This window comes from Bombus vancouverensis, chromosome 1 (genome assembly GCF_051014615.1).
Source record: "Bombus vancouverensis nearcticus chromosome 1, iyBomVanc1_principal, whole genome shotgun sequence".
In the NCBI taxonomy this organism is placed as follows: domain Eukaryota; kingdom Metazoa; phylum Arthropoda; class Insecta; order Hymenoptera; family Apidae; genus Bombus; species Bombus vancouverensis.
In genome coordinates this window covers 21,178,761-21,202,531 of record NC_134911.1, presented here as the reverse complement: position 1 = coordinate 21,202,531, position 23,771 = coordinate 21,178,761, and the positions used below count along the sequence as shown (strand labels likewise).

General features: G+C 39.1%; 1 protein-coding gene and 1 long non-coding RNA gene across 16 annotated transcripts in view; one reads left to right on the top strand and one right to left on the bottom strand.

The window, feature by feature from the left end:
* The window catches only part of Glut1 (Glucose transporter 1), a 31,381-nt gene that overhangs the window by 3,080 nt on the left and 4,530 nt on the right, over window positions 1-23,771 (top strand). For 2 of the 15 annotated variants that reach the window (XM_033337877.2, XM_076622497.1), the window contains exons 1-14: window positions 2,485-2,706; window positions 5,081-5,423; window positions 7,297-8,026; window positions 12,586-12,778; window positions 13,053-13,163; window positions 13,678-13,773; window positions 14,131-14,291; window positions 14,477-14,836; window positions 15,027-15,258; window positions 15,420-15,632; window positions 17,162-17,386; window positions 17,774-17,913; window positions 19,869-19,898; window positions 23,430-23,527. In XM_033337877.2, coding sequence (XP_033193768.1) covers window positions 7,305-8,026; window positions 12,586-12,778; window positions 13,053-13,163; window positions 13,678-13,773; window positions 14,131-14,291; window positions 14,477-14,836; window positions 15,027-15,258; window positions 15,420-15,632; window positions 17,162-17,386; window positions 17,774-17,913; window positions 19,869-19,898; window positions 23,430-23,527 — 2,581 coding nt within the window. In that variant the 5' untranslated portion in view covers window positions 2,485-2,706; window positions 5,081-5,423; window positions 7,297-7,304. The other 13 variants (XM_076622490.1, XM_076622508.1, XM_076622489.1 and 10 more) reach the window with 12 other exon arrangements.
* LOC143303331 (uncharacterized) overlaps window positions 1-23,771 on the bottom strand; it is a 35,367-nt gene that overhangs the window by 7,275 nt on the left and 4,321 nt on the right. Inside the window, exon 2 of the long non-coding RNA XR_013059507.1 lies at window positions 23,258-23,346. This is a non-coding gene — a long non-coding RNA (uncharacterized LOC143303331). The remainder of the gene's footprint in view (window positions 1-23,257; window positions 23,347-23,771) is intronic.

Below are 23,771 nucleotides of genomic sequence, written 5' to 3'. Positions count from 1 at the left end.
AATTAGTTTGTTTTATCTGCTCATCGATACATACGTGTACATATGTACAACGATACCTTAATGTCGTAACTTTCAAACAGACATTAATCATCGTTGGATATGTCCATTAATAAATCTCGCTCTCAACCATAGTCGAAAAGTTGCTAAAACGAAGTTGAAGATTCACGGAAGAAGCGTAACTTGACGAGCGTACGTTCGTGACCTACTTCTCTCTTTCACGTTTGCTTGATCGATTACACCTGTATATATATATATAAAATATACATACATATATATATATATGTATATTTTTTTTCTAAAAGTAAAAATTTTTATCTCCACGACTACCATCGTCCATTCTCGTATTTTCAGCTAATCCCCTGTTTCACTACAACCGAAATTAACATTCCTATCTTATCTCCGTCGAGCTTGATGACGATTTTCCTTGCCTCGTTATTTCCCACTTTTATCGCTAATCGCAATTTCCACGCGCTGTGCGGTTTAATGCGCGACTAGATGCTCTACCGACTATTTCGTTCCTTTTCCTTTTCATCATACGTTCGATGGAAATCAAACGAAATGCGCATACCTGGTCTCTCGACAAACGGCTTAACGTTTTCGGATTTACGTATATGACGATGACGATATTACGTGTACAGATACATACGTATAGGTATAACGTATAGTGCAAATCTCCCGAAGGACCTGTTGGCGATGTGCCAATCCTAAATGCACCCTCGCGTCGTCTTCGTCGCAACGCCAACGTCTATGGTGCAGAAATGAGAAAAGCTTGGCTCCTGCCGTTTCGCCAAGCGCATCTCATTGATCCATTTAAATCACAAGCATTCGGAGCATCAGCAGATAACCGAGAGTTTTCGTAGGATCGGTTCCAGTATTTCCTACCAATCTCGACTCGATCTCGCCCTTAAAATCGATATCGTTGAACAACGCTGAGAGAAGCATGGAATTCTTTTTTATTCGACGAGATCGATGTTACAGAGTTACGAGATCGTAAATATCACCTCGCATAATCCGCTATGTGTCATTTTCCAACAGAGATTTCTGGAGGCCAGCGCAGCGTAAATACCGCGAATGTAGGTTGTGCACCTGTTACTCGTTGAAACCGTTTAACAACAAACCTTATTTGGAAATTTTAACGCAACTTTCAGCCGGTTATATGCTTTTTAGATATATAACGCCGCGTTATTACGCTGCGAGCAGTCGCGAGTGGAAATTTCGCCGTCAGTACTGCTTTCCTAGTTTTCTCTGGTAGAACCGCGGAACGCGATAAATTTATTAGAATTGCGTTACTTTTGTTCAGAGTGGTTGTAGAATCTTGTATTTATTTTCTGGTACGATCGTATCAAAGATTTCGATTAAGGAAGTTTCATTATTCGTCGTTTGTTCGCTATTCTAAATTTTGTGTAAGCTACTTTCGCAAGTACTTGTTCGTTGTTCGTATGTATTTTCATGTTTTCGTGACTAATAATGCATCTACGTTGATATACTTTTATTAATTTTCTATATGGCTGGAATTTTCTTTGGTCACGAGAAACAGGAATATCGTGTAGTCGACCGCAGTTTTCTGCTTTGATTTTCATAATTATGCAATATATAAAGTACAATAATAAAGCGATAATAAAACAAGATTTAAAGCATATAGATAATAGAAATATGTTCATGTTCCAAGGTACACGAAGTTATAGAAGGTTACATTCTTTATATAACTGCTACAATGTAATAAAGACGTACTAATAACACCTATCGATAATAATGATAATATTCTCCACATTCCTACCGTTAGATTCATTTTGTAGTTATTTACTTTTGGATTTTAAAAGCGTGTTCGGAACACACCTGAAAAAATAGATAAAGAAATTACCGTACTATCCCCACGATAGCGAACGAGATCGCGTTGTTATTGGGTAGCAATAAATTTACGTAATTTCATAGACGGTCCGATATGACTCGCGATACGTTACTTTTACTACCGATAAATTTCGCGTTTCGTTGGACGGTGAAAAATGTCGAACAACATCATTCTCCATTTCGCATCGAACTTTTTGCAACACGTGCATACAAACACGAGAGAAACAACCATCTCGAAGGAACTAGGAAACGCGACAAACTCCGCGAACTCGATATTTCTTCGTTGAACGAAGATCTATCGATCTCTGGCGACAAACATTACAGTTAAAAAGAAGTTGGGAAAAGAAAAGAGAGAAAGAAAGATTCACGCGCGTTCCGTATCTCGGTGTCGCTGGTGTTTAATCTTTCACAGTAGATGCGGACAGCTAAGGTACGGCGGAGCACAGAAGTACACAAGGAACTGGTTATAAAACTCGTTGAAAAACTGGACAACAAGACAGACACGTAACAGACTGTGAACAATGACGGATGGATTCCCTCGACAGATGAAACAAGGACGGCGAACGAAAGCGATCTGACGGAGAAACAAGCGGCAGAGGAGGGGAGAAAGTCTTTGGATTTCGTTTAATCTTCGACGCGATACACAGAACGTACGCGTTAGTAGTACGCGACTCGTCGACTAGTACTGTCGTTCCTTTCCGTTCGCTCGTCGTTACATAAAGCGGTGTCTGTTCGGTTTGCCCTTGTGTTACTTGAAAATATTTCAAGAACGTCGAGTTTTGTGACGAGAATGCTGGTGAACGTTACCGATTTCAACGTCATCGAGGAACTAGATACAGTCGAGATTTTTGATACAAGGTGAGCGATCGAATGTTACACACTGAAAGTACGATAGCATCGAGATCGTTGCACATCGTTCGAAAGGCCATAGATTTTGACAGAGCCTGGGTCGGTATATATACACGGAAAGAGAAAGTTAAAGGATTTCAGTGATCTTTCATTTAGGGTCGTTTATTTAAATTTTACTGTACATTAGCTATTGTTGTCGTTGATATTCGGACACTCTCTAAAACAGAGTGACTTTTTTAAAGTTTGATCAAACGAGTTGAGCTTCTTTGAGAAGTTAGAATTAGTTTACTAAATTAGTTATCTAAAAAAAATGTTGGAGAAACTACGATTGGTAGGAGTCGCGAGAAGAATAGTAAAAGTTACTTTTTACAATTTTTTATCTCAATAATGAGAATGTAGTGAGAATTTAAACAATACGTTTTGCAGATTTACAGGCTCATCGGTCATAAACATGTCGAAAGTTTTATTGAAATCGATCGAAGCAAAAACTGTCATAAAAGGCATCGAAAGATGTAAGAATCTTAAGATTTATTACAATTAGAGGAAAGTTGTGAGAAACTGTGATTTCGTCAATTTTAACGTCGTCTAGGTCGCAGCAACGTTAACCGATTCTGAGCATATATATAACTGTTATAAATCTACAAAACGTATTATTCGAATCGTCGTTACAGGCTTGTATAAGAAATTTGGAAAAAAGTGAATTTTACTATATTTTTCGCAATTCTGACCAATCGCGATGCGTTGAAAATTTGTTGTTGGCGCGTTGACTAGTAAACCAATTCCTCTAACATTTGAAAAAGAGCTCAAATCGTTTCATCCATTTTTAAGAAGTTTTCCTGTTTTTAAAGAGCGTCTGAATATTAACGAGAATGACTGTACCTACATACGTATAGACATCGATCCTGGACGAATGAAAAATCAAACGTGTCCCTGATTTATCTTTTAATTATTCCGTTACTTTGTTTACGTTCATCGAGTTATTTATATATCGTTGATGTATCGACCCATAATAAATATACATAGATCCGTGTTGGTTGTTTCCATAGAAATCAATATAAGTCGATCGAACGAAACTCGTGCCAAACTATAATTATAACGCTTTGATATCTTTACACGAAACGACGAAATCAATTATTTTTACTTTATTCGTTTACCTTGCTCGTTTAATTTCATTATCGGAAGAGAGAAACTTTGCCAATTAGCAAGCGGAATTATGTCGTTATCGCATAGAGGCAATTTAAACGCGCGTTCGACGTTATGGCTAGTCAGAACGCCACCGAGGAAGAATCACTGCTATTCCGTTCACCGGCTATCAAACGCATTCCACGCGTGTCCATTACACGAATTTATGTCGAGTCGATTTTACACATCGTCTCGGTACGTCCGAGTTCTAGGACGACGTGCCGTGAGAATTCCGACTCGGTGCCCCGAGTCGCCAAGCAAGGTCATATTGGAAATTACACTTGCAGTCTGTAATTATACATTACTCGGCCGTGTTTACGACCGCCTTTGTGCGGAGACGCATTCACGGTTTCTACAACAAGCGTGCCATCCTTTCCCTGGCATTCAGGCAATTTCACCACTCGCATTCTTTTCATTCGTATACCAGCGACGAATGGACGCTACAAAAACCGTGGTCGATCAAAGGGGGAATAATTATCGTCAACTGAATGCTTCTTCTTCTTATTCTTTCCCTCGATTCACCATGTTTTTCATTTCTTTTTCTCTGTTATTTGTTTCCTTGGTTTTTTTCGCCTTAGAGCCGACACAACTGCAAGATGATTTTCCTTGAGATCGGTCAGGCAAAGAAGAATATTACGCAATTTTATCGGGAAATAGTTTGATGCATAACCGTGAATTAAACGCTATTTGTTACGCGTTTGACGGTAGATAACGATATATCTTTAGAATGTACAGTCGAGGATGCTTACGTTTCGCTGGAATACAATATTCCAAGCTCGAATTCGATTCGAACTCGTCCTCGTCGATCTATCGTATAGTTCTCCTTTTACGACGGATTTTGTTATAGATATTATCTTCGTAGAATCTTAGATATTTTATATATTGCTCGGAACAATTAGAGGATCGTTTTTCATCTTACTTTGATTTTTCCAGTCACTCTTTGCGTCTGTACGATTCTTTGTAATTGTATTAAAAATGATCTTTGTTACAATGCCGCATGAATAATACACGAACCGATCGACTGCATAGAATTTACATTCATTGTGTTGTTTCATTAAAATTTTCATTCTTTCCGCTTAGTTGATGTAACAGTAGCGTTCGTAGTTAACGATCCTCTATTGTCCGGAGCAAAACACGATTACATTTTATCGTCTAAAAATGATTGCCGATACCACTACATCTGTTTTCTTTGTTTTCACAGGTTCACTTAGTGTATACCGCCGTCTTATAGTGAGTCGAAAACAATTCACGATCAGAGGAAGGACGTGGCTCTTCGGTACTCGCGATACGTCAGTGATCGTACCGCGGTGGAAATTCCACTGATTGCTACGTTTACGTCCGTATCGTTCGCGTTTTACCTCTTCTACCTTTCTTTGATCACGTGGTCGAGACGTTAATCGACCTGTTAGAGAAACGGCGATTGTCTCTGCCAAATTGCAGGAATCCCGAGTGGCGAGTGGTCTCGCGACTCGAAATCGAGGCACGAGAAACGTCGTGGCGTGATAATATCATCGTCGAGCACGATGGCTTGCGAATTGTCTAAGGTGAGTCGAGAATGTTAACAGGAAAATGAAAAATAAAAAGAAAAAAGAATAAAAGAGATAAAATACACATCATTGTTCATAGTTCGTGCACGTAAGCGCTTGCCAATTTATCGGCAGTAATATTTCATAGCCAGCTAATTGTTTCGTAATTACCGAGTATAACCTATTACTCCTACTTCTCGAGATTACGAGATTACCCGTTGTGAGATTACGGTGTTAATTGATCGAGGCGAGATGCGATTCAATGATTCCGTAATCGGTTGCACCAAGCCAGAATATAAGGATGTTGCATACCTGTCGTGCGACTATGTGCAATTTCCTTCGCTTCTAGAATTTCTGTATCACTAAACGCTTCGAAGTGCAGCGCACGACTTCATCGGCGACTCGACTCTCCCCCTCATACTTATTTACATCTATTATTTTTACCTTCGTATTTTATAAATTATGCGAAACGAATTACACAGAATGATTCTCGATACTCGAAACGATAAGTACGATTTTCGAACGATTAACGAAAACAATCGTTATCGCCAAGATTCGAACGTCGTTCGATCCGTATTTTGGCCGTGATATCTTTCCAACGTGCGATTTTCGCGAAGCATGGTCGAACGCTATTATTCGGAAGAATGGAAGGAATCTATGTCGTTTCGGTTGTGGTATCTCGCATCGGACGAGACCTGGAATATATTTAACGACGGTAAACGATATTAATAATGCTCGTTACCGTGCTACTTTAATTGTCGTCGTAAGACGAGCCAGTGCGATGCATGCAGGAAGCTCGGCTTAATTACTGCAGCACGATCTTGCAGTAACTGGCTCATCGTTTCCAATTTCACGTGCGCATCGGCTGGAATGAAAATTCATAAGCTTCGTTTCGCTCTAATCGATCGTTCGAAAGTTGTGTTGAAATTTCTTCGAAATTTCACGTTTCACGTCGTTCGGCCATGTAACGCTCCAGAGCGGGACTTCGTTTTGATCGAATGGCGAAAGTAGCGGTCAATTTTCCCTATTCCCCATTAACGTTTCTCTATTTCTCTTTAAACGGCTGCACTTTCGCGGTAATATTCGCTGTCAGCGAGCAGGAAAGTTGCTCGGGCTTGGCATTATGTACGTTTCTAACAAACCGTGAGCAACTTTGCGTGAATTAATCATCGTGCTTCCTCGTTCTGGCTGCTGTCAGACTTTCAACGAATTGACGCGAGAATCGTTCTGATTAATTTGCAATGAAACAGTTATGGACTTGTACGGTTTGACTGCACGTCAAGCCGAATCATCAGGAAACACGGTAACGTGGAATCACGCGTACACGCGTTCATCGTCGTCTTTTTTTTTAATTCGTGGTCAGACGTTCTTTTAGCTCCCTTCCTTCTTTGCAGTTGTGTAATTTTATCGAATCCGCTTCCTGCGTGGCTGAATGACATTACCACTTGCGCATTTGTATCCACGCTTCTAACGTGGCGTGCCACGTAGTAAAGACCAAGCAAAGAAAGATCAAAGGCTGCTTTCACGATATCGCAATCACGATACAATTACGATAAAAAGCGATCGCAAAGATATTTATTTAGGAAAAAAAAAGACGGAACTATAACACGTTAAGCTCACCGCAAAATCGCTGCTGTGCAAAGTCTAGACGAAGCTTATCAATCGATTTAGAATCATCATAATGTAACGCAAAAACACACGAAATAACGAAACCAACGAAACAAGAAAACGACAAAACAAAAAAGAAATTTATCGCTCGTTGCTCTTAGTATTCCTCGGATATGCAGCATCGGGTGGTCTTTAGTCAACACAGCCGAGGAAGACGTTGAAGGGGAGGATGATGTCGATGTTGTATAAATTCTTCTCTCTGTGTCTGTGTCCTGGCGTGTAGCTCAAACGATGGCCGATTCACGCGGCTTCAAGCCAATAAACCAGTTGTGGCAGAGCGCGGCAGTGTCGACGGACCCGGATTCGGAGTGCCTCTACGAAGAAATCTCGGGCCTTTCGGGGTCCCAGGATACGGAACCAGGGCCGGCTGGTGCCGCCGTCGGGGAGGAGGAGGAGGAGGAGGAGGAAGAGGAGGAGGAGGAAGAGGAGGAAAGAGGGAGGCTCGATTTTGGTGCACAGGTCGGCGGTAGCAGCTGGTGGAGGCAAAGCAAAGGAAGTGAAAGAATCGCCGCCAGCAGCAACGCCGGCACGGCCGGACGTAAAAGTAGCAAAAGTGTTGGAACTAGCGCGAGATCGCGCAGCAGATCGGCCGATCGGCCATCGAGCGGACGTCAGGACATCATCAGGGTGGAGGAGGAGCAGTATGCCTCACGAAGAAGTTACGTGGAGCCCGGTACAGGCGCCGTACTGCCGCCTCCTGTTACCGGTCTCAAGCTGACCAGGGGGCGTCCGACCAGCACCGTCGCCCGATATTTGCACTCGGCCTCCACCAACACCGGTCACTATCACCATCATCATCACGGGTCGCACGGACAGTATCCACCAGGCAGTATCGGTAGGCCGACGACTAGGCGACATCAACATCATCACTCAAGTCGCGGCACGTTCAGTAATGAGACGCAGGAAGAGGTACAGGAGGACGATGAAGCCACTCTACGGGAGTTGCTTGTAAGGTACGTTTCCCCGACGTACCCACCATACATATCTCTCTCTTATACTTATATACCTTAACGTTTTCTGTGAAACACCTCCACGCGTCTTTTCGATTTTATATATTTTATATAGTATTATCGTACAATGATAACGCGGCTCTCTTCTTTATACCACGTACTACTACCAATCGTCGAATAGTACGAGCTTCGCGATCAGAGTTCGGACCTCGAGCGACACTGCTATCACGGAAAAGGGAGAGTTTACGTTTCAAAATAAAATTATACACGATGTACAAATGATTTGTCGAAGACGTTGTCACATGGGCGTCGCCACCGACGTCTCTGAGAATTATCTGGATTGTTTGGATGTACCGGCCGAGATCATTTACGTATCTGACACCGGCGATCGTCTTCCGGTCCATCGATCATTCGGTCTTACCGATCTGTTTCACCTTCTTTTTGTTTCTTTTTTTTTTTTCCTTGACGAGACGCGAACTTGCACATGTTCGAACAATGTGAAGGATCTCTTTCTTTTCCGGTTTTCAACGAAACGAAGAAATTCGTTCGATTCGCGAAATAACACTCAAAGGAAAGTGAAATCTGTTATTTGTTAAGATTCGATCGTGAACTTTTAATCTTGGCGAATCCCGCGGGCGACGAATATCTCGAAACATTTTTATCATCTGATTTCATAGTTTAGCGCCTCTCTTCTTAGGATCCTGTATTGATATTCCGTAGTGATCTCTCTTTAGGCTCTTATATAGAATTATTATGTTCTTTGTTTCTTCAGCGATTAAAACGTAGTTGAATTAATCTTAGCAACCCTGCGTTTAAGTAAGTCGTTGCGACCGTGGTTAACCCCTTAATCTACAGTATCGTGTGAGAGACGTGGTACGTCGATCGGGCCAAACACGAACAACACATGTGAGAGACGTGGTACGTCGGTGTTATTGATTTATTATTTACTTTAAGATAATAAATCTTTCTTGTTCAACGATCAATTGGTAGTAATTATTTATCAAACATCTTGGAAAATAAAATTAGTTGTACCATACACATTGCATTTGTATATGAAAAGATATGTGCGATTTGCACAACTGCGGACGTTCAGCCAAACCGTGAAATGGCTCGACGTGTGATCGACCTTGTTGTTGTTTATGGCACGCGCTATTGGAAGTTAAATCGTAAGGTAAGGGGTTAATCGAACTTTGTCGACTTTTTCAAATATTATTCCTTCTATTTTAAATAAGAGTCTTTCGAAGTAACTTTAGCTTAGTGCCACGGCAGTTCAGTAGAACAACGTATATAAGCTCTTAAGACTTGCATACCAATTAAGAGAACACTTCTCGCTCTCTATTATTCGCCCCGAAGTACCCGAATCGATAGCACTTACTTATCGATCATAAACTCTCTCGTAGACAAGAATTACTATCCAACGAACCTTTTCCATGGATATTGTTCTTTTCAATGTCCAACAATACTTGCGATATTCTCTAAACGCATCCAGGTAATTCCCGGCCTAAGTGGCGGTGCCTCGTTCACCTGAATTAACGATTGAACGGAGAGTACACAATAGAGAATTAGCAAAAGAAAAGAAAGAGAAAAAGCAAAAATGCAAAAAGAAAAGAAGCAAACGAGATAAAAGAAATATAGAACGAATTAAGATAAAAGAAACAGACGTTTTCCCTGCTTATCGTTTTACATAGACTCTTTATGTATCAGAGAATGCAATGCAAGGCTTTGTGCCGTGCCATTTATCATTTATACATAAATCACACTCGCTCTAGTCCTGTACTTGTACATACTACACACCCTTGATCATAAACAGTAATATCGAGACACCGGTAATACGTTGTTATACGGTTTTACATGAAACTCTTTTGGCTGCGGCGCTCGCAGGCTTACCACTGATTGCTCATGTTCCATTCGATGTCATGTCACTTTTCTCGAAGTCAGGTACACAAATAAGTACGCAAACAGCACCCAAGACGATAACGGAGAATATCGAAAACGGGACAAAGGGAAATAGATGCAGCCGGCGAATGCACAAGGCAAAACGCGACTAGTTTGTGTGAAACACACGCACAGTATATAGTATGTGTATGAGCGTTTCTCACCGATCATTGTTTAAACCACGTTGTTCTGTGTGAATGCACTATAATGGAATTCACGCTCGAAAACGAACAAGAGAAATTCGTTGGTGATCGGAGGAAGGAGAAAACAGCTTTACCACTGACACGTGTACAACATAGATATACATGTATATGTTTTCCATATAGACGCGACAGATACGATCATATTTCCTTGGCATCGTTCTAATCGATACACTCTCATATATCGTTACTTCGATGTGCCACCTTTGTGACTTATTTGTGTGCGTGTCTCCTGTTGTTTATCACTTTATCATGAGATCATGCTAATTTTTGTCAATTATTTTGCCGATCGATATCGTTTCGCATAAAAAGTGATGGGCCCAATTCAAATTGCAAGCTCGCTTGTGGACGCGGGCGACTAGGCAGGGGTGAGTAAGCTGGCGGCGCGTCGCATGGCGATGCGTGAGAAAAAGAACGAAAAAGAACAACAAAAAAAAAAAAAAATAGAAATTAAAAAATTTACGAAAAAAAAAGACGAAATGTCTTCGCACGTGACGAACCTGTCCTTTAGAAGAATTGGACGTCACGTGACTAATTCGAGCGAATATACCATTATATGACATGATTTTGACTGAACCACGACTGTGTTTCCAAACTAGGTAAAGTTTTACAGAGTGAGATAAGAGGCAGGGGCGGGCGTCGTCGGCCTTTAAACCCCCCGCCACACGTTACCCCTCCACCTTTGGTTGTGGACCCACTTGACAACAAGCTGTGCAATCGTTCAGAGTCAATTGATTGGATTTGGTGGATAATCCAACGTACGTACATATGTCGTGAACAAAGCAAAGAACAAATAGATCTGTGAGAATAAGACGAAATACTGAATCAAGAGGAGTGAGTGGGGAGGCATAGAGGCTACTGTAGTTTCGGAACACAGCCATGGTCTCCCTACCTCCCAGGTACATGGCAACATCATCACTGCTCTTTCTTTCTCTCTATCTCTATCTATTTCTCTTTTTCTACCTGTCTATTTACTTATCTAATTAATTATTTTCTTTAATCCCTCTTTTCTATTATCCCGTCTGTACCTTTTCATCCTTCTGTACAAGTATGTTTCGTTTTCTTTCTTTGTGTTTTCACTTTATCATCCGGGTCATACATTTTCTCTCTACTTCCACTAAGGCTCATGTGTTCATTCATTTTTCACTATTCACTTGTCACTCGACGTGCCTTGCGTAAATTTTCTCTCTTTTTTCACTCTGTCATATACTCACGTACACACATACTGTCTCTCTCTCTCTCTCTCTCTCTCTCTTTCTTTCTCTTTCTTTCTTTTTCTTCTTTGGTTTCGTCCATGATTAAAAGATCACCTTTCTGCTTGGCTGTGCACATCGATCGATAAGTTTGCTAAAATCTCCTTCGATCGAGAGATTTCTGATCATTCATCATGATCTGTGCGTATATATTATTTATTCATTGTCTACATGCAACGTTCGAATTGAAAGCGTGCATCGAATCATATTTTTTCTTATCCACTTGCACATTCCCGCATCGTGCCAGTAGAATAATCACGCTTCGCGTGTGCCGAAGCTCTCTCGCGTTTATGGGGAAAACGATCGTGATATCGAGAAGAAAAGAAAAATATAACAAGAAACAAAGGATGATCGTTTTTTTTACTGCAAAATTTTGATGAATCATTTGAAACATGCGGGAGCGTACTTTACACTTCAACGGGGACTCTAGTTTCCATCTCTCACTTTCACAAACTTCCATCTAATGTGCACAGCTCCAATAACTATGTAATATATATAATGCATATATATATATATATTAAAAAGAATATATATATATATTTAAATATATATATATGTCACCGTAGTGTTTCTCACCTTGACACTCACCTACACACAGTTTAGACGTGCTTTTAGTGGCGTTTGTACGTTGTGCTATTTTTCAATTTAATATATTTCTATGTTCGTATATACATAAACAGAATATGATATATTAAATACATATATATGTGTCTGTATATCTCTGTTTACACGCTACTCGTATACCCCCAACGTTTCCTTAGCTGCCGAGCTACCGCTGGCTCGCTGAGATTTAAAGCACGAGAGAAGAACATGGTGTACGTGATTACACCACGATAGAAATAGTATCTTGTCTTTTTCCCCAATCATAATCAAAATCACATTATCTCCTCGCGTATACGTAGATTAAAAGGAAAGAAATAGAAAAGTAAAAAAGAAAAAAAAAAGTAAAGAAATAGAAGTAAAAAAGAGAGAAAGAGCGAACACACCCCGGTACAGTAAGCGTACGCTATTGAAGGCTCGGCAGTTTCCGCGCGGAGGTAGTTGGACTTCTTGTTTAGGGGACTAGGCATAGTTAGCCTTGATCGTGTCTAGTGTGTCAATGTGCTCGACAATGTCGATTTATTTTCCCGGGCGAGCCAGCGAGATTCACGTGAGGGTATGTGTGTGTGGGCAGTCTGCAGAAACAGGTCAGCGTTATGAGTATGAACTTGAGTGCCAAGCTGGACGAGCTGCAGCGGGGTGACCGCCAGCTGGAGACCACCGTCGCCCTCTGCGAGATCCGCACGCAGCTGCAGGAACTCACCAAGAGCGTAGAGTCTTGCCAGAGCGAGGTCAGCGAGGTCAAACGGGACATGGTCGCGATCAAGGTACTGTTGGTCTCTACGTTCAACGAGATATCCCGAAATTTACCAATTAGTGATCGAACACGACGAATGTCGATCGACTTTTCTATCCTAGTTATTGAAGGGAAACAGAGAAAAAGATATAGCGAGAAAAAAGAATTTGTCAGTTGTTTCGTTATACATACACGTATGAAAATGTCTTCTCTTAAAAAAGGATATTTTGTCCTAAATCGTTTTAATGTACGGGCGTGTTAAGATACGCAGATTTCTAAATCGTATTTCCTAATGTGTTACGCAGCACGAACTAGATACGGTACAGCAGGTGAAAGAAGAAATAGAGGAATTACGAGAATACGTGGATCGACTAGAAGAACATTCTCATCGACGGAAACTTAGGCTTTTGGAGCAGGTGACGCTTGATCTCTGACGATCAAAAAAAGATTCTTATTTCTTGGTCGTGCAATTTTATGTTTCGCACAAAAAGAAACTTGCTACCGCTTTTGATGGCTGTTTATTTCTACCGATCGATTTGCATCGTTATTATCGTTATATCGATTATATTTGGTTACTTGCGTGATGTACATATTGTGTTATGATTATTCTGTTTGATTTTTCTTTTATGCGTCTGTTTGTACCTATGCACGATAACTATCTGTTGTAGCGTATGTTTTTATATAGCAGAGCGACAAATTATTATTTAATAAACCATTATGACGTTGTTCGGCGCAGTTTTATTTCACCTCTCATTATTATTTCTACCCCACTCGCTTGTTATATGATTTTCGTTTCAGCTAGAATGCGCGTTCATCGATTATTTTATTTGAAGTAGTTTGTACCGTTCGATTGAACTTTCAATCGAAAAGAAAAGAAAAATAATTTCCATAGAAATCTTCGAAATTTAATGCTTTATTCGATGCTTTCAGGGGCTAACACTTTTCCTGTCGTATGCAATACTGGCAGCAGTTTTAGGAATGTTGCAGTTTGGATACAACACTGGAGTTATTAATGCGCCGGAAGTGGTATGTTCTTCCTTTTTCTAGTTTCCATTTACTGTATTTATATTATATTCCAGTTATAAATAGGGTCGATTTAAATATATTCGTTCCTCGTTCATAAATACTTAACACGTTCACTATCAACGTCACGCACACGTATAGACAGTTTAAAAGACAAATGTCAAACAATTATTGCTTATTGCTAAAAGTATATTTTGCCATTGCGCTTGCACATTGTACAAAAATACAAGAGACAAAGTACGATGTGTTATAGACTTTTCGTTCCAATCCAATATGGTAGAAAACGTGTTAACGAACACAGAGGAAAACAACTTAACGTTCCTAATGTAATTAAAATAAAATATGATTTATTCGTTTCAGAATATTGAAAATTTTATGAAAGACGTGTACAAGGATAGGTATGGGGAGGATATCTCAGACGATTCCGTGAAGAAATTATATTCCGTGGCCGTAAGCATATTTGCGATTGGTGGTATGCTAGGTGGTTTTAGCGGAGGGATAATTGCCAACAGATTTGGCAGGTTTGTACTATTACCGTAGCAATTTCGTTTACGTGTAATTTCGCTAGGGCTTCCTACGCGCCAGACGTATCGATATTAAAAATCCGCATCGTGCAAACGTGTATCTTGCGATCAGGTAATCGGATGATCCGATCGTTTATCGTATCACTCATCTATATATTTTCTTTCTTTCCATTCGCTGACAGAAAGGGGGGCTTACTGCTAAACAACGTGCTGGGCATCGTGGGGGCGTGCCTGATGGGTTGTACAAAGATTGCTCACTCGTACGAAATGTTATTCTTTGGACGGTTCATCATCGGTGTCAATTGTGGCTTAAACACCTCGCTGGTTCCCATGTACATATCGGAGATAGCACCACTGAACCTGAGAGGCGGCCTAGGCACGGTGAACCAGCTCGCTGTTACGGTGGGCCTCCTGGTCTCCCAGGTGCTGGGCATCGAGCAAATCCTTGGAACAAACGAGGGTTGGCCTGTTCTCTTAGGACTAGCTATCTGCCCTGCCATTCTACAGTTATTGCTGCTTCCAGTTTGTCCCGAATCTCCAAGGTAGAGACCATCGATCGTATAGATAAAGAAACATCTTCCCAAAACTGTCGCAATGGCTTTTAGTAGATACTAGACGATAGAGTTTTCTAATATGTACCTACTTAAGTGGTTTGTACAAGACGATCTCTGTTCCCTGCTTTTCTTTCCTCGCCGACCATTACAGCTTCTCTCTTTTGATCCTCTGCTCTAGATATTTGCTCATTACCAAACAGTGGGAGGAAGAAGCCCGTAAAGCTTTGAGAAGGTTGAGAGCCAGTAACCAAGTAGAAGAGGATATCGAGGAAATGAGAGCCGAAGAACGAGCTCAACAAGCCGAGTCTAGAATATCGATGACAGAGCTCATATGTAGCCCGACTTTGAGAGCGCCTCTCGTTATAGGTGTGGTCATGCAACTTTCCCAACAGCTTTCAGGCATTAACGCTGTAAGTATCGTCGTCTATAAATTTCATATACGGTACTACTGTCTCCATGAGCGAAGTTTCGAATTCAACCGACGAACTTGCGCTGCGTTTCTCTTCCACAACACGGTCCATTCGCGAAAGTGGATGTAATAGCGCATGAAATTGCCCTCTGTGTGTTTCAGGTGTTTTACTATTCGACAAATTTGTTCACTAGTTCTGGTTTGACAGAGGAGAGTGCCAAGTTTGCAACCATTGGCATAGGTGCCATTATGGTTCTAATGACGTTAGGATCCATCCCGCTTATGGATAGGACAGGAAGGCGTACACTGCACTTATACGGTCTTGGTGGCATGTTTATCTTTTCAATATTCATCACAATTTCTTTTCTCATAAAGGTAAGTTCAAATTTTAGGACATCTTCGCTTTAATTATGCTACGTACTGTAATATCGATGTTAATTAAGTAAATGTTACGTCTTTCACCACAGAGTATCTATTCCTTGATAGATCACGCGTATTGTCGTGTAAATCAATAACGATAATACATAGTATCTTTTGCGATTAAATTATTCGAGCGACAAGGGTCGAATAGGAAATACTAATCGGCTTTCGCTAAAAGCTAAAGAGAAATAAATTGCCATTGACAAGAGTTATTTCGTCGAACGTAGAAAGTTGATGAAAATCGAGATCTCTTAGAACGTTAATTACGCCACAGAGAACGTGGATTGTATATAGCTGTCTCTCTTTGTGCTTTGTCACTTCATGCACCTTGGCGAAAGGTGTATCTAACACTTTGTTCACAGCTGGAGTGCAGCACTGCATCGACAGTGAGAATTATCACCACTTTACGTATATAAATATGCATTCGAGATACTCATTTTTATTTCTCCCGACCATTCATGTAATTTGTAAGGTCTATCCTAAATCCTGCATGTTATTTTTTAATTTGCGTTATAGAGATTACTAATATTCTGTGCATCGACACATAACGAATCCATTCTTGATAAAATGATAAGATTATTATTAATTTCTAATTACACAAATACAAACGTATTTGAGAAAACAACGAAAATCTTTAAAAAAAATATATCGATGTGTCGAATACCTAGGATGCATGCGTTTTATTTTATTTGCTTAGGCTTAAGTAACTGTGCTTCTTACGAATCCTGTCCCGCTCCTTACCCCATCCCCTCCCTTTTTCACTAACGGCCTCTTTCGTGACTGCCTGGAGGAGACATTTACTCCCTTTATTATTAGTCTATATTTCGGCTCAAACCTGTCACCCTCTTGCGCATAATTAAATCAACGATAATAACGTCAATATACCAAACACGGCTACACAATTAATTACGACGATGAGAATAAATTTCATTTCTCTGTACGCTAAACGTGTGTAGCACTTTTGCTTCTTTCGCAACGCTATTCCGATGTGTATTACAATTCGTGTAAAGCAAACAGTGTAAGTCATACGCAGAAGCTACAAGAGTTCATCAGACTTTAACGTCGATCAACGACCTAATACGATAACGGTAGATATATGTCTATATATATATATACGTGTATGTATACTTATTCGAGCGTAAACGTTGTATGTCTGGCGCGTATTTATTCTCATACATTTAGGTTCTCCGAGGTCTATAAGCTACGTGTCCTGGTTACTCCTTAGGTATATAAAAATGGCCAGTCATATCGCTTGAACGCTTGAAACAGAAAGATGTTACTGTACATAATAACAGAGCACGTTATACGCATTGTCGCAATCGCATTATCGCCTTAAACACAGGGTTGAGCTGCACTATTTGCATGCAGGTTTATTACATTTCAGTTCTATTCGTTGAGTTTCGTAGGTCTTACGATTTTTGTTCTTCTGAGAGAGACTCCTCCGGCTGCTCAGGAAAGAAGAACACGATTCTACTGCCTGATAGGAGTTTTTCGGTTATGTGCAGGAAATGATTGACTGGATGTCTTATCTGTCGGTCGTGTCGACGCTCAGTTTCGTGGTATTCTTTGCTGTCGGGCCTGGCTCCATCCCGTGGATGATCACAGCTGAACTATTCTCGCAAGGTCCTAGACCTGCGGCCATGTCTATCGCGGTTCTTGTCAATTGGATGGCTAATTTTTTGGTTGGCATCGGTTTTCCAAGTATGAAGGTAAGATATTCTTTAAATTAAAAGAAAAAAACGCTCAATTCGAGACAAATAAATTCTACGGGATTTCGTGTTTTCGAGTGTTTTAACTATAATCCAACAGTGGTCGAAACGTTAAATATTTTATTTCTATATGAATAAAGGGAAGGACCAAATTAAAAGATTTTTTACTTCCGTGCGATAACTATATTTATTGTACGTAAGAAATAAAATGTTTCGTTATGGTTTATTAGGATGATAACACGTAAATGTTACTTTGTTAGAAACGCCGTTCGAGGATTAAGGTACTCGTAATCGAAACATAGACAAAAGACAGACAGTGTGTCAAGCAGAAAGAAACGATTGACATTTGTTAGTTTTACGTTAGCCCCTTGTTTTAATGTGTTACAGACTAGCCTTGAAAACTACACGTTCCTACCATTCAGTGCATTCCTAGCCATCTTCTGGATCTTCACATACAAGAAGGTACCTGAGACCAAGAATAAAACGTTCGAAGAAATTCTAGCTTTATTCAGGCATGGTAACGACAGGTACGCAATAAATAAGCCACTTAATACCATTCCTAATACGTATAGCAAATCATTAGATAGATAATCTTCAGTTCTCAAGCCCTTTTTATTTCGCTGATTTCCATCGATCTCTTTCTTATTATACGTATACGTATCGTTCTATACGTACGATGGTTCTATCAGAAGACAGCTTGTTCATTTTTGTTCGCTCCTCGCTTTTCATTTGTTGTCACGGAGCGTGAAGAAATATCCAACTAACGGAAGACTTTGTATTCACGTTTTATAACATGTGTCGATCCGTTAACGATAAACGCGAAAAGAATTATTACCTTTCCTCTCGGAAAAGAACGATCGTATCCTGTCGATGCACGATATACTGTTATCATATCCGTCCACACGTCCGGCCGTCTGTAATTTACGACGAATCATCAAGCGTATACGTAACACGTGAATTCTTAATTGTTATTCGAATCAAATGGAAAGTGTAGAAAATGAAAGGAAAATCCGCATATATTCTTGCGAATAAAAATCGGAAGGCTAGAAAGTGCACGACTTCGACTCGATTCGGCAATCGATATGATATTTATACGTTCATCGTGCGAAGATTGATAACGATTAAAAACGATTAATCGAATGGAGAGTATAACGATCACGAAACATCCGTTTGATGAGGGGAAAAAAAAAAGGAAAATACGAGTGCAGCAATTATCTTGGAATAAATCGAATCACGCATATAATATTGCACAGTAATACGCTATATCGAACACTTAATAATCTGTAAGAGCTTCTTTTAATCAACAATTACGCAGTACTATCGACTTCATTATTATTATTGTGTTGTCGTTATTGTTACTATTATGTTATTATTATATCGAACATACAACAACACAATTTCTCTAGTACTACTTTCTATACATTGTGTAGATGAGACATGACGTTTTACAAATGCGTTACCCTATAGTAAAACAGGGACGTACTATCAATTTGGTAGGATACTAATGTCACACTACACGTCCATGCGTGTATCGCTGCCTAATCGAGGCTATAATACGGATTCAACTGTGATAAAAGTTCGTTCGATTTTCTCGAGAGAGATAGATTTCTAAATCAGTATATCAGTTGACTCGTACACGTACTAGTACGCTCGTTAATTGTATCTCCGGAGTAAGAGTAAAACTAAATAATATTTTCGCGAAGATTGCGATTAGAATCGTGAACAGCGTTAACGTTTATAGGTTTCGAGATTAAATATCTAAAAGCTCGTTATTGGAAACAGAGATTCGAAATTCGATCGCATACAAGACGAGATTTTAACTTCGTATCGTAACGTAGGAAATTATTCAGCAGCAAAAAATCCAGATTATAATATGTGTATAATATCATGAAAACGTTCATGGTAATTGTCGCATGGTTGTATAGTAACAATTTATTGTTCATACCGTATCATAGTAGTATTTGCCAATAAAATTTTCGGCATTGACGTTACACCGAACAAAGTCTTTCTTGTAATACACAGAAGGTACAACATCGTTTTCGTAGATTCACGTGTTCTATGTTTAATAAGTAATAGTTTCGTTCGACTATAAATGCCATCTATCTAATGATTTCTTTTTTCGTTGTTGTCGCATACGCGATTAAAATAAACGAGCAAAACTAATTGTCGAAGCTACGATCGTTTGTTTTACCTTCAACCTTGTGATTTATTTGAAGTTTCCGTAATTATTATAGATATTCATTTGTAAGACGTGCTCAGCTTGAAGCTTTATAGTCTTATTGTTACGTATTCCCCAAGGCCAAATGGATATTATTATATTTATTTGTTTAGCATATTGTACATGTATTATTTCAATAAATCGTTATTTAATGGTTCTGATAAATTCTTTAAGTTCTGAAACTTCCGTACTCTGTTTTGTTTTATACGATGACGAATTATGTTCTACATATCGTAATTGTGCTTTCTATGTTATTTGGAGCAGGAGCAGCTTGCGGGACAGCAGACTTTATGGGTGAGTCACGCAAAACATTCCCTGTTACTGTGGTGGCTTTATTACGATATACCATATGAATTTCTAAAGATTATTTAAATGCATGACAAACAATTATCAAAGACACCACTAGTCGTCTTTAAAAGAAAGGATTATTTTTTAGCGATCGTTCATCCATTTTCTCCTCTTCTTTTTTTTTTTTTTTTTACTTTTTCATTTCCGCCAAGCCATTCGAATCTATACGCATAAATATTTCTCTATATATTACTATTTGCTCTAACGTTTCTATTTATACGAAGGTGAAACTTCGATGTGTGTCGAATTCGATCTGAATTTATCGTTCGATCATTGCTTCTGCAAGCGAAAAATAATCCTGTCCCTGCCTATTTTAAGTGACTACCATTAACTTCGGTCTAACAGCCTGGCATGTTGAAACATCTTTACTTACTATCAGCTCATGTGAGTTTCCATCTCATGCGCTACCTAAGTCAGGCTAATTAATCGTAATAAAGGAGAGAACATAGATTGCATGAATAACTCGTTTACGACAAATTGTAATTTTTCGTTTTTCTTTTGCGAAGATACATTTCACAGTTTCTAATAGTTCTTCAGGGCTATTATGTGATTAATACAAAAAAAAAAAGAAAAAAGAAAAAAGAAGAATGCTTTTAGCGATCTTGCGAGAATATAAAAAGAAAAAGAGAAAAGAAAGTGCAATTCCTAACGATTCGCTGGTAAGGTTTGCTATAACATAACAGCCCCGACCATTTGATTCCCTCCTGGAGCCTTGTATTTTACAGCATGCTCCTTTTTAGTCTACCAATACCCGATAAATGTTCGACGACAGATCAGTCTTGGAATAATTTTCATGTCGATAGTTGGCACGAGTTTATGGCGCTGTACTGTGCGATTGCATGTTAGTGCTTATATTACTGTTTGGCGTACAAATTCATTTCTGAGTTGTATACAAAGTGATATAGATATATTTTACTTCGATAGGCAAACGCAGCAAGAGCAGCTTTGCATATTATTCTATCATCGTTCGCGCAAAACGAAAAAAAAAAGAAAATTTTTTTTGAAGTAATAAGTAACAATGAAAATGAGTAAAAGGAAAGAAAAGGGAAATGTTAACGCGAAGCGTGAAAGCAATTTTGCGTTCAAGTTCCCTTATCTGATCAGTGCAGCTCTTGATAAACTCGCAAGCTACGCAATTATTCTTTTTCTTCTTCTTCTCTTTTTTTTTTTTTTACTTTTATTCCATTTGTTTCTCTATTATGAATTACGCTAACACAAGGTTTTGCCGAAACATTCGATGAATCGTTAACAGCTTCTATATATATATATACATATACATATGAATGAACTCTAATCGATAGTCGGTCTATGGTTGCTTATGATTTAGTGGAATTTTATTAAATTTGTTGGTTTATAACAACCGTACGCTAGTTGATAAACGACATAGAAATAGTATAAAAAGCCATTTTCTTCTTGTCTTTTATGATCGAATGAGTGCTACTTATCAATTTATTATTGTGTATGTTTGACTTTTACTGTGCCAGTAAACGCATTTATGTCATCGATATTTTGTATCTATATTTATATACTGCTCAGGTAAATTATGGTAAATGGCAGAAGGTATAACACGAAGAAATTATCAAATTTATCAATACGATTGTTCACCGTGTTTTTCAGTCGTAACGAATATACAGTTTGGACTAGTATGCATTGGAAAGTTTTGAACAACAAACTGTATATCTAGCTCGTTAATAAAATGATATCGATGATTTTTGTTAAGAAAAAACCAGTCTCTAACGATCGAAGCGAGACTGGTTTTAACGACGCTAGGAATCACTTGTCCTCAAAGCTCAAAATACATATGGAGAACAGACTCTTTCTTTTTTTTTTCTTCTCGCTTCTTTGAAATATCTCTGCCGGAAAATTCTATATTCTTTTAACTATTCGCACGACAAAAATAGATAGCACGACTTAAGTCTCACGAAGTAGAACGGGCTACTTCGTATCGAACTGGTCGGACGACAGTCGATGAGACTGTTGTTGCGTGCCGCGTGTGATAACTCGATACGAGTGTACTTGGAAATTGCGAGGGTGCTTGGGTATTTGGGAATCTTGAACGAACCCCCTTTTTTTCATTCTTCCAACGTAAGATGCGTAATGCGTTTGTATGTCTTTTCTTTTTTTTTTTTTTTTAATAAATAGCTTCCTTGTACGTACGGTGCGAAACTAGGATTTCTCTCTCAAAATCGAACATAAAAACGATTCGAGGCTCGTTGGCCATGTAACATTATTATATTGCAGGGAAGAGGAGCTCGCCACTAACTCTAGCAAGGAGACCGTCCTATCTGACGCCACCACTGCCAACCATACCCATGCTACTGACAAACCATAAAAATATAAAAAAAAAAACCTGATAATTGAGAACGATTTTAATCGAATAATCGAAGGTCACTATAGATTCTCGTAACCGGTCAATCTAATGGAATAATTGTTATCGGCAACGATTTAGCATACTCGTAGCACACAAACTGCTATAAGATATCATTGTATCACTGACTTACACACACATTTAAGACTAAAAAGAAAACTTTTTGAAACACTCGTTACTAGCATATATTATATTAATGAACGAATATTTCGGCATCACCGATAAAATCGTATACATATACATATACATATATATATATATATATATACATATATTCTATGTTGTAAAATAAATCTGTTTGTTTATTTAATTACCGGTTTCAGTTCTCTTCCACTCGTACATACGACCTCGACGTGGAATTTTTTTTATCGTTGGTCAAACTTTTTGACCTAATTTTCGTTTACCTTGCAGGGGAAGTCAATTAAGAATATTCGTCACGCTGAAGAGATCGAAATGTCTCATGCAGCGTGCGTTTTTTTGTCTTTCGTTTCTCGATGATTAGCAAACGATCCCGCGGACACCCGTTCCATTCGATTCGAGAGTAAATAATAGTATCGAAGTTGGATAATTATGCAGACGATAAGTACATGTGTTTGAAGTCTACTACACAGGCCAGTGAACCACTGTAATCCTACAAGGCTAGAAACTGTGAAATGAATTATCATTTCTTGAGACGAGAAAGAAAACACGAACGTACGCGCACATCGGAACTAGATAAACGAACGACAATAGGCAAAATTAAAGTTCGACTAATGGTAGCTTTGCAAGTGTATTATCGTATAGCGTGCCACAGAACAAAAATGAAATACATAATGAATTATCGTAATAGTAAATAATAAGCGGAATTACGTCATAAACCTTGAAATTTTCAAATTCAAATCCAGGTCAATTAGGATAAAATAAACTAAAAAAAAAAAAAAACGGATATGTAACTTACGTTGACGAGTTGTTGATAAGACGCGATGTACTGTTTTCTCGTAATTCTACGACGTCGGTGCATGTTGAATCGATGCCCTTGACGAAGATCTGGAATGTAATAAGAGAAGGAAAGATTCAATAGACATGTATGAAGAAGCGGAAACTTGGACAAGTCGCGTGATGTTTTGCAGGAGCATGCTAAACTGTGTGAATGCATTAGAGGGACACATACCGCCAGCAGAGAGTGCAGCCCTGATGGTGGCCGAGGAGAAGCCACACCCTGATTCATGTAAGGCTTAAAAACCTGACCAAGATCGTCCACAATCATCTGTCACCAATATAGTCATTTCCGTCTTTATACGACAAACAATTCTTTCAATTTTCTTTTCGATAATCGACAGATACGAATCGCGATAGAAATATGATATTACGTGTTTCATTATAAAATTTATTATAAGATAAAACTATGTCCAATCCAAGTTATTTTATGTTCTTTCGAAGAATTGTTTGTTACTTGTCGCTTATTCCATCTA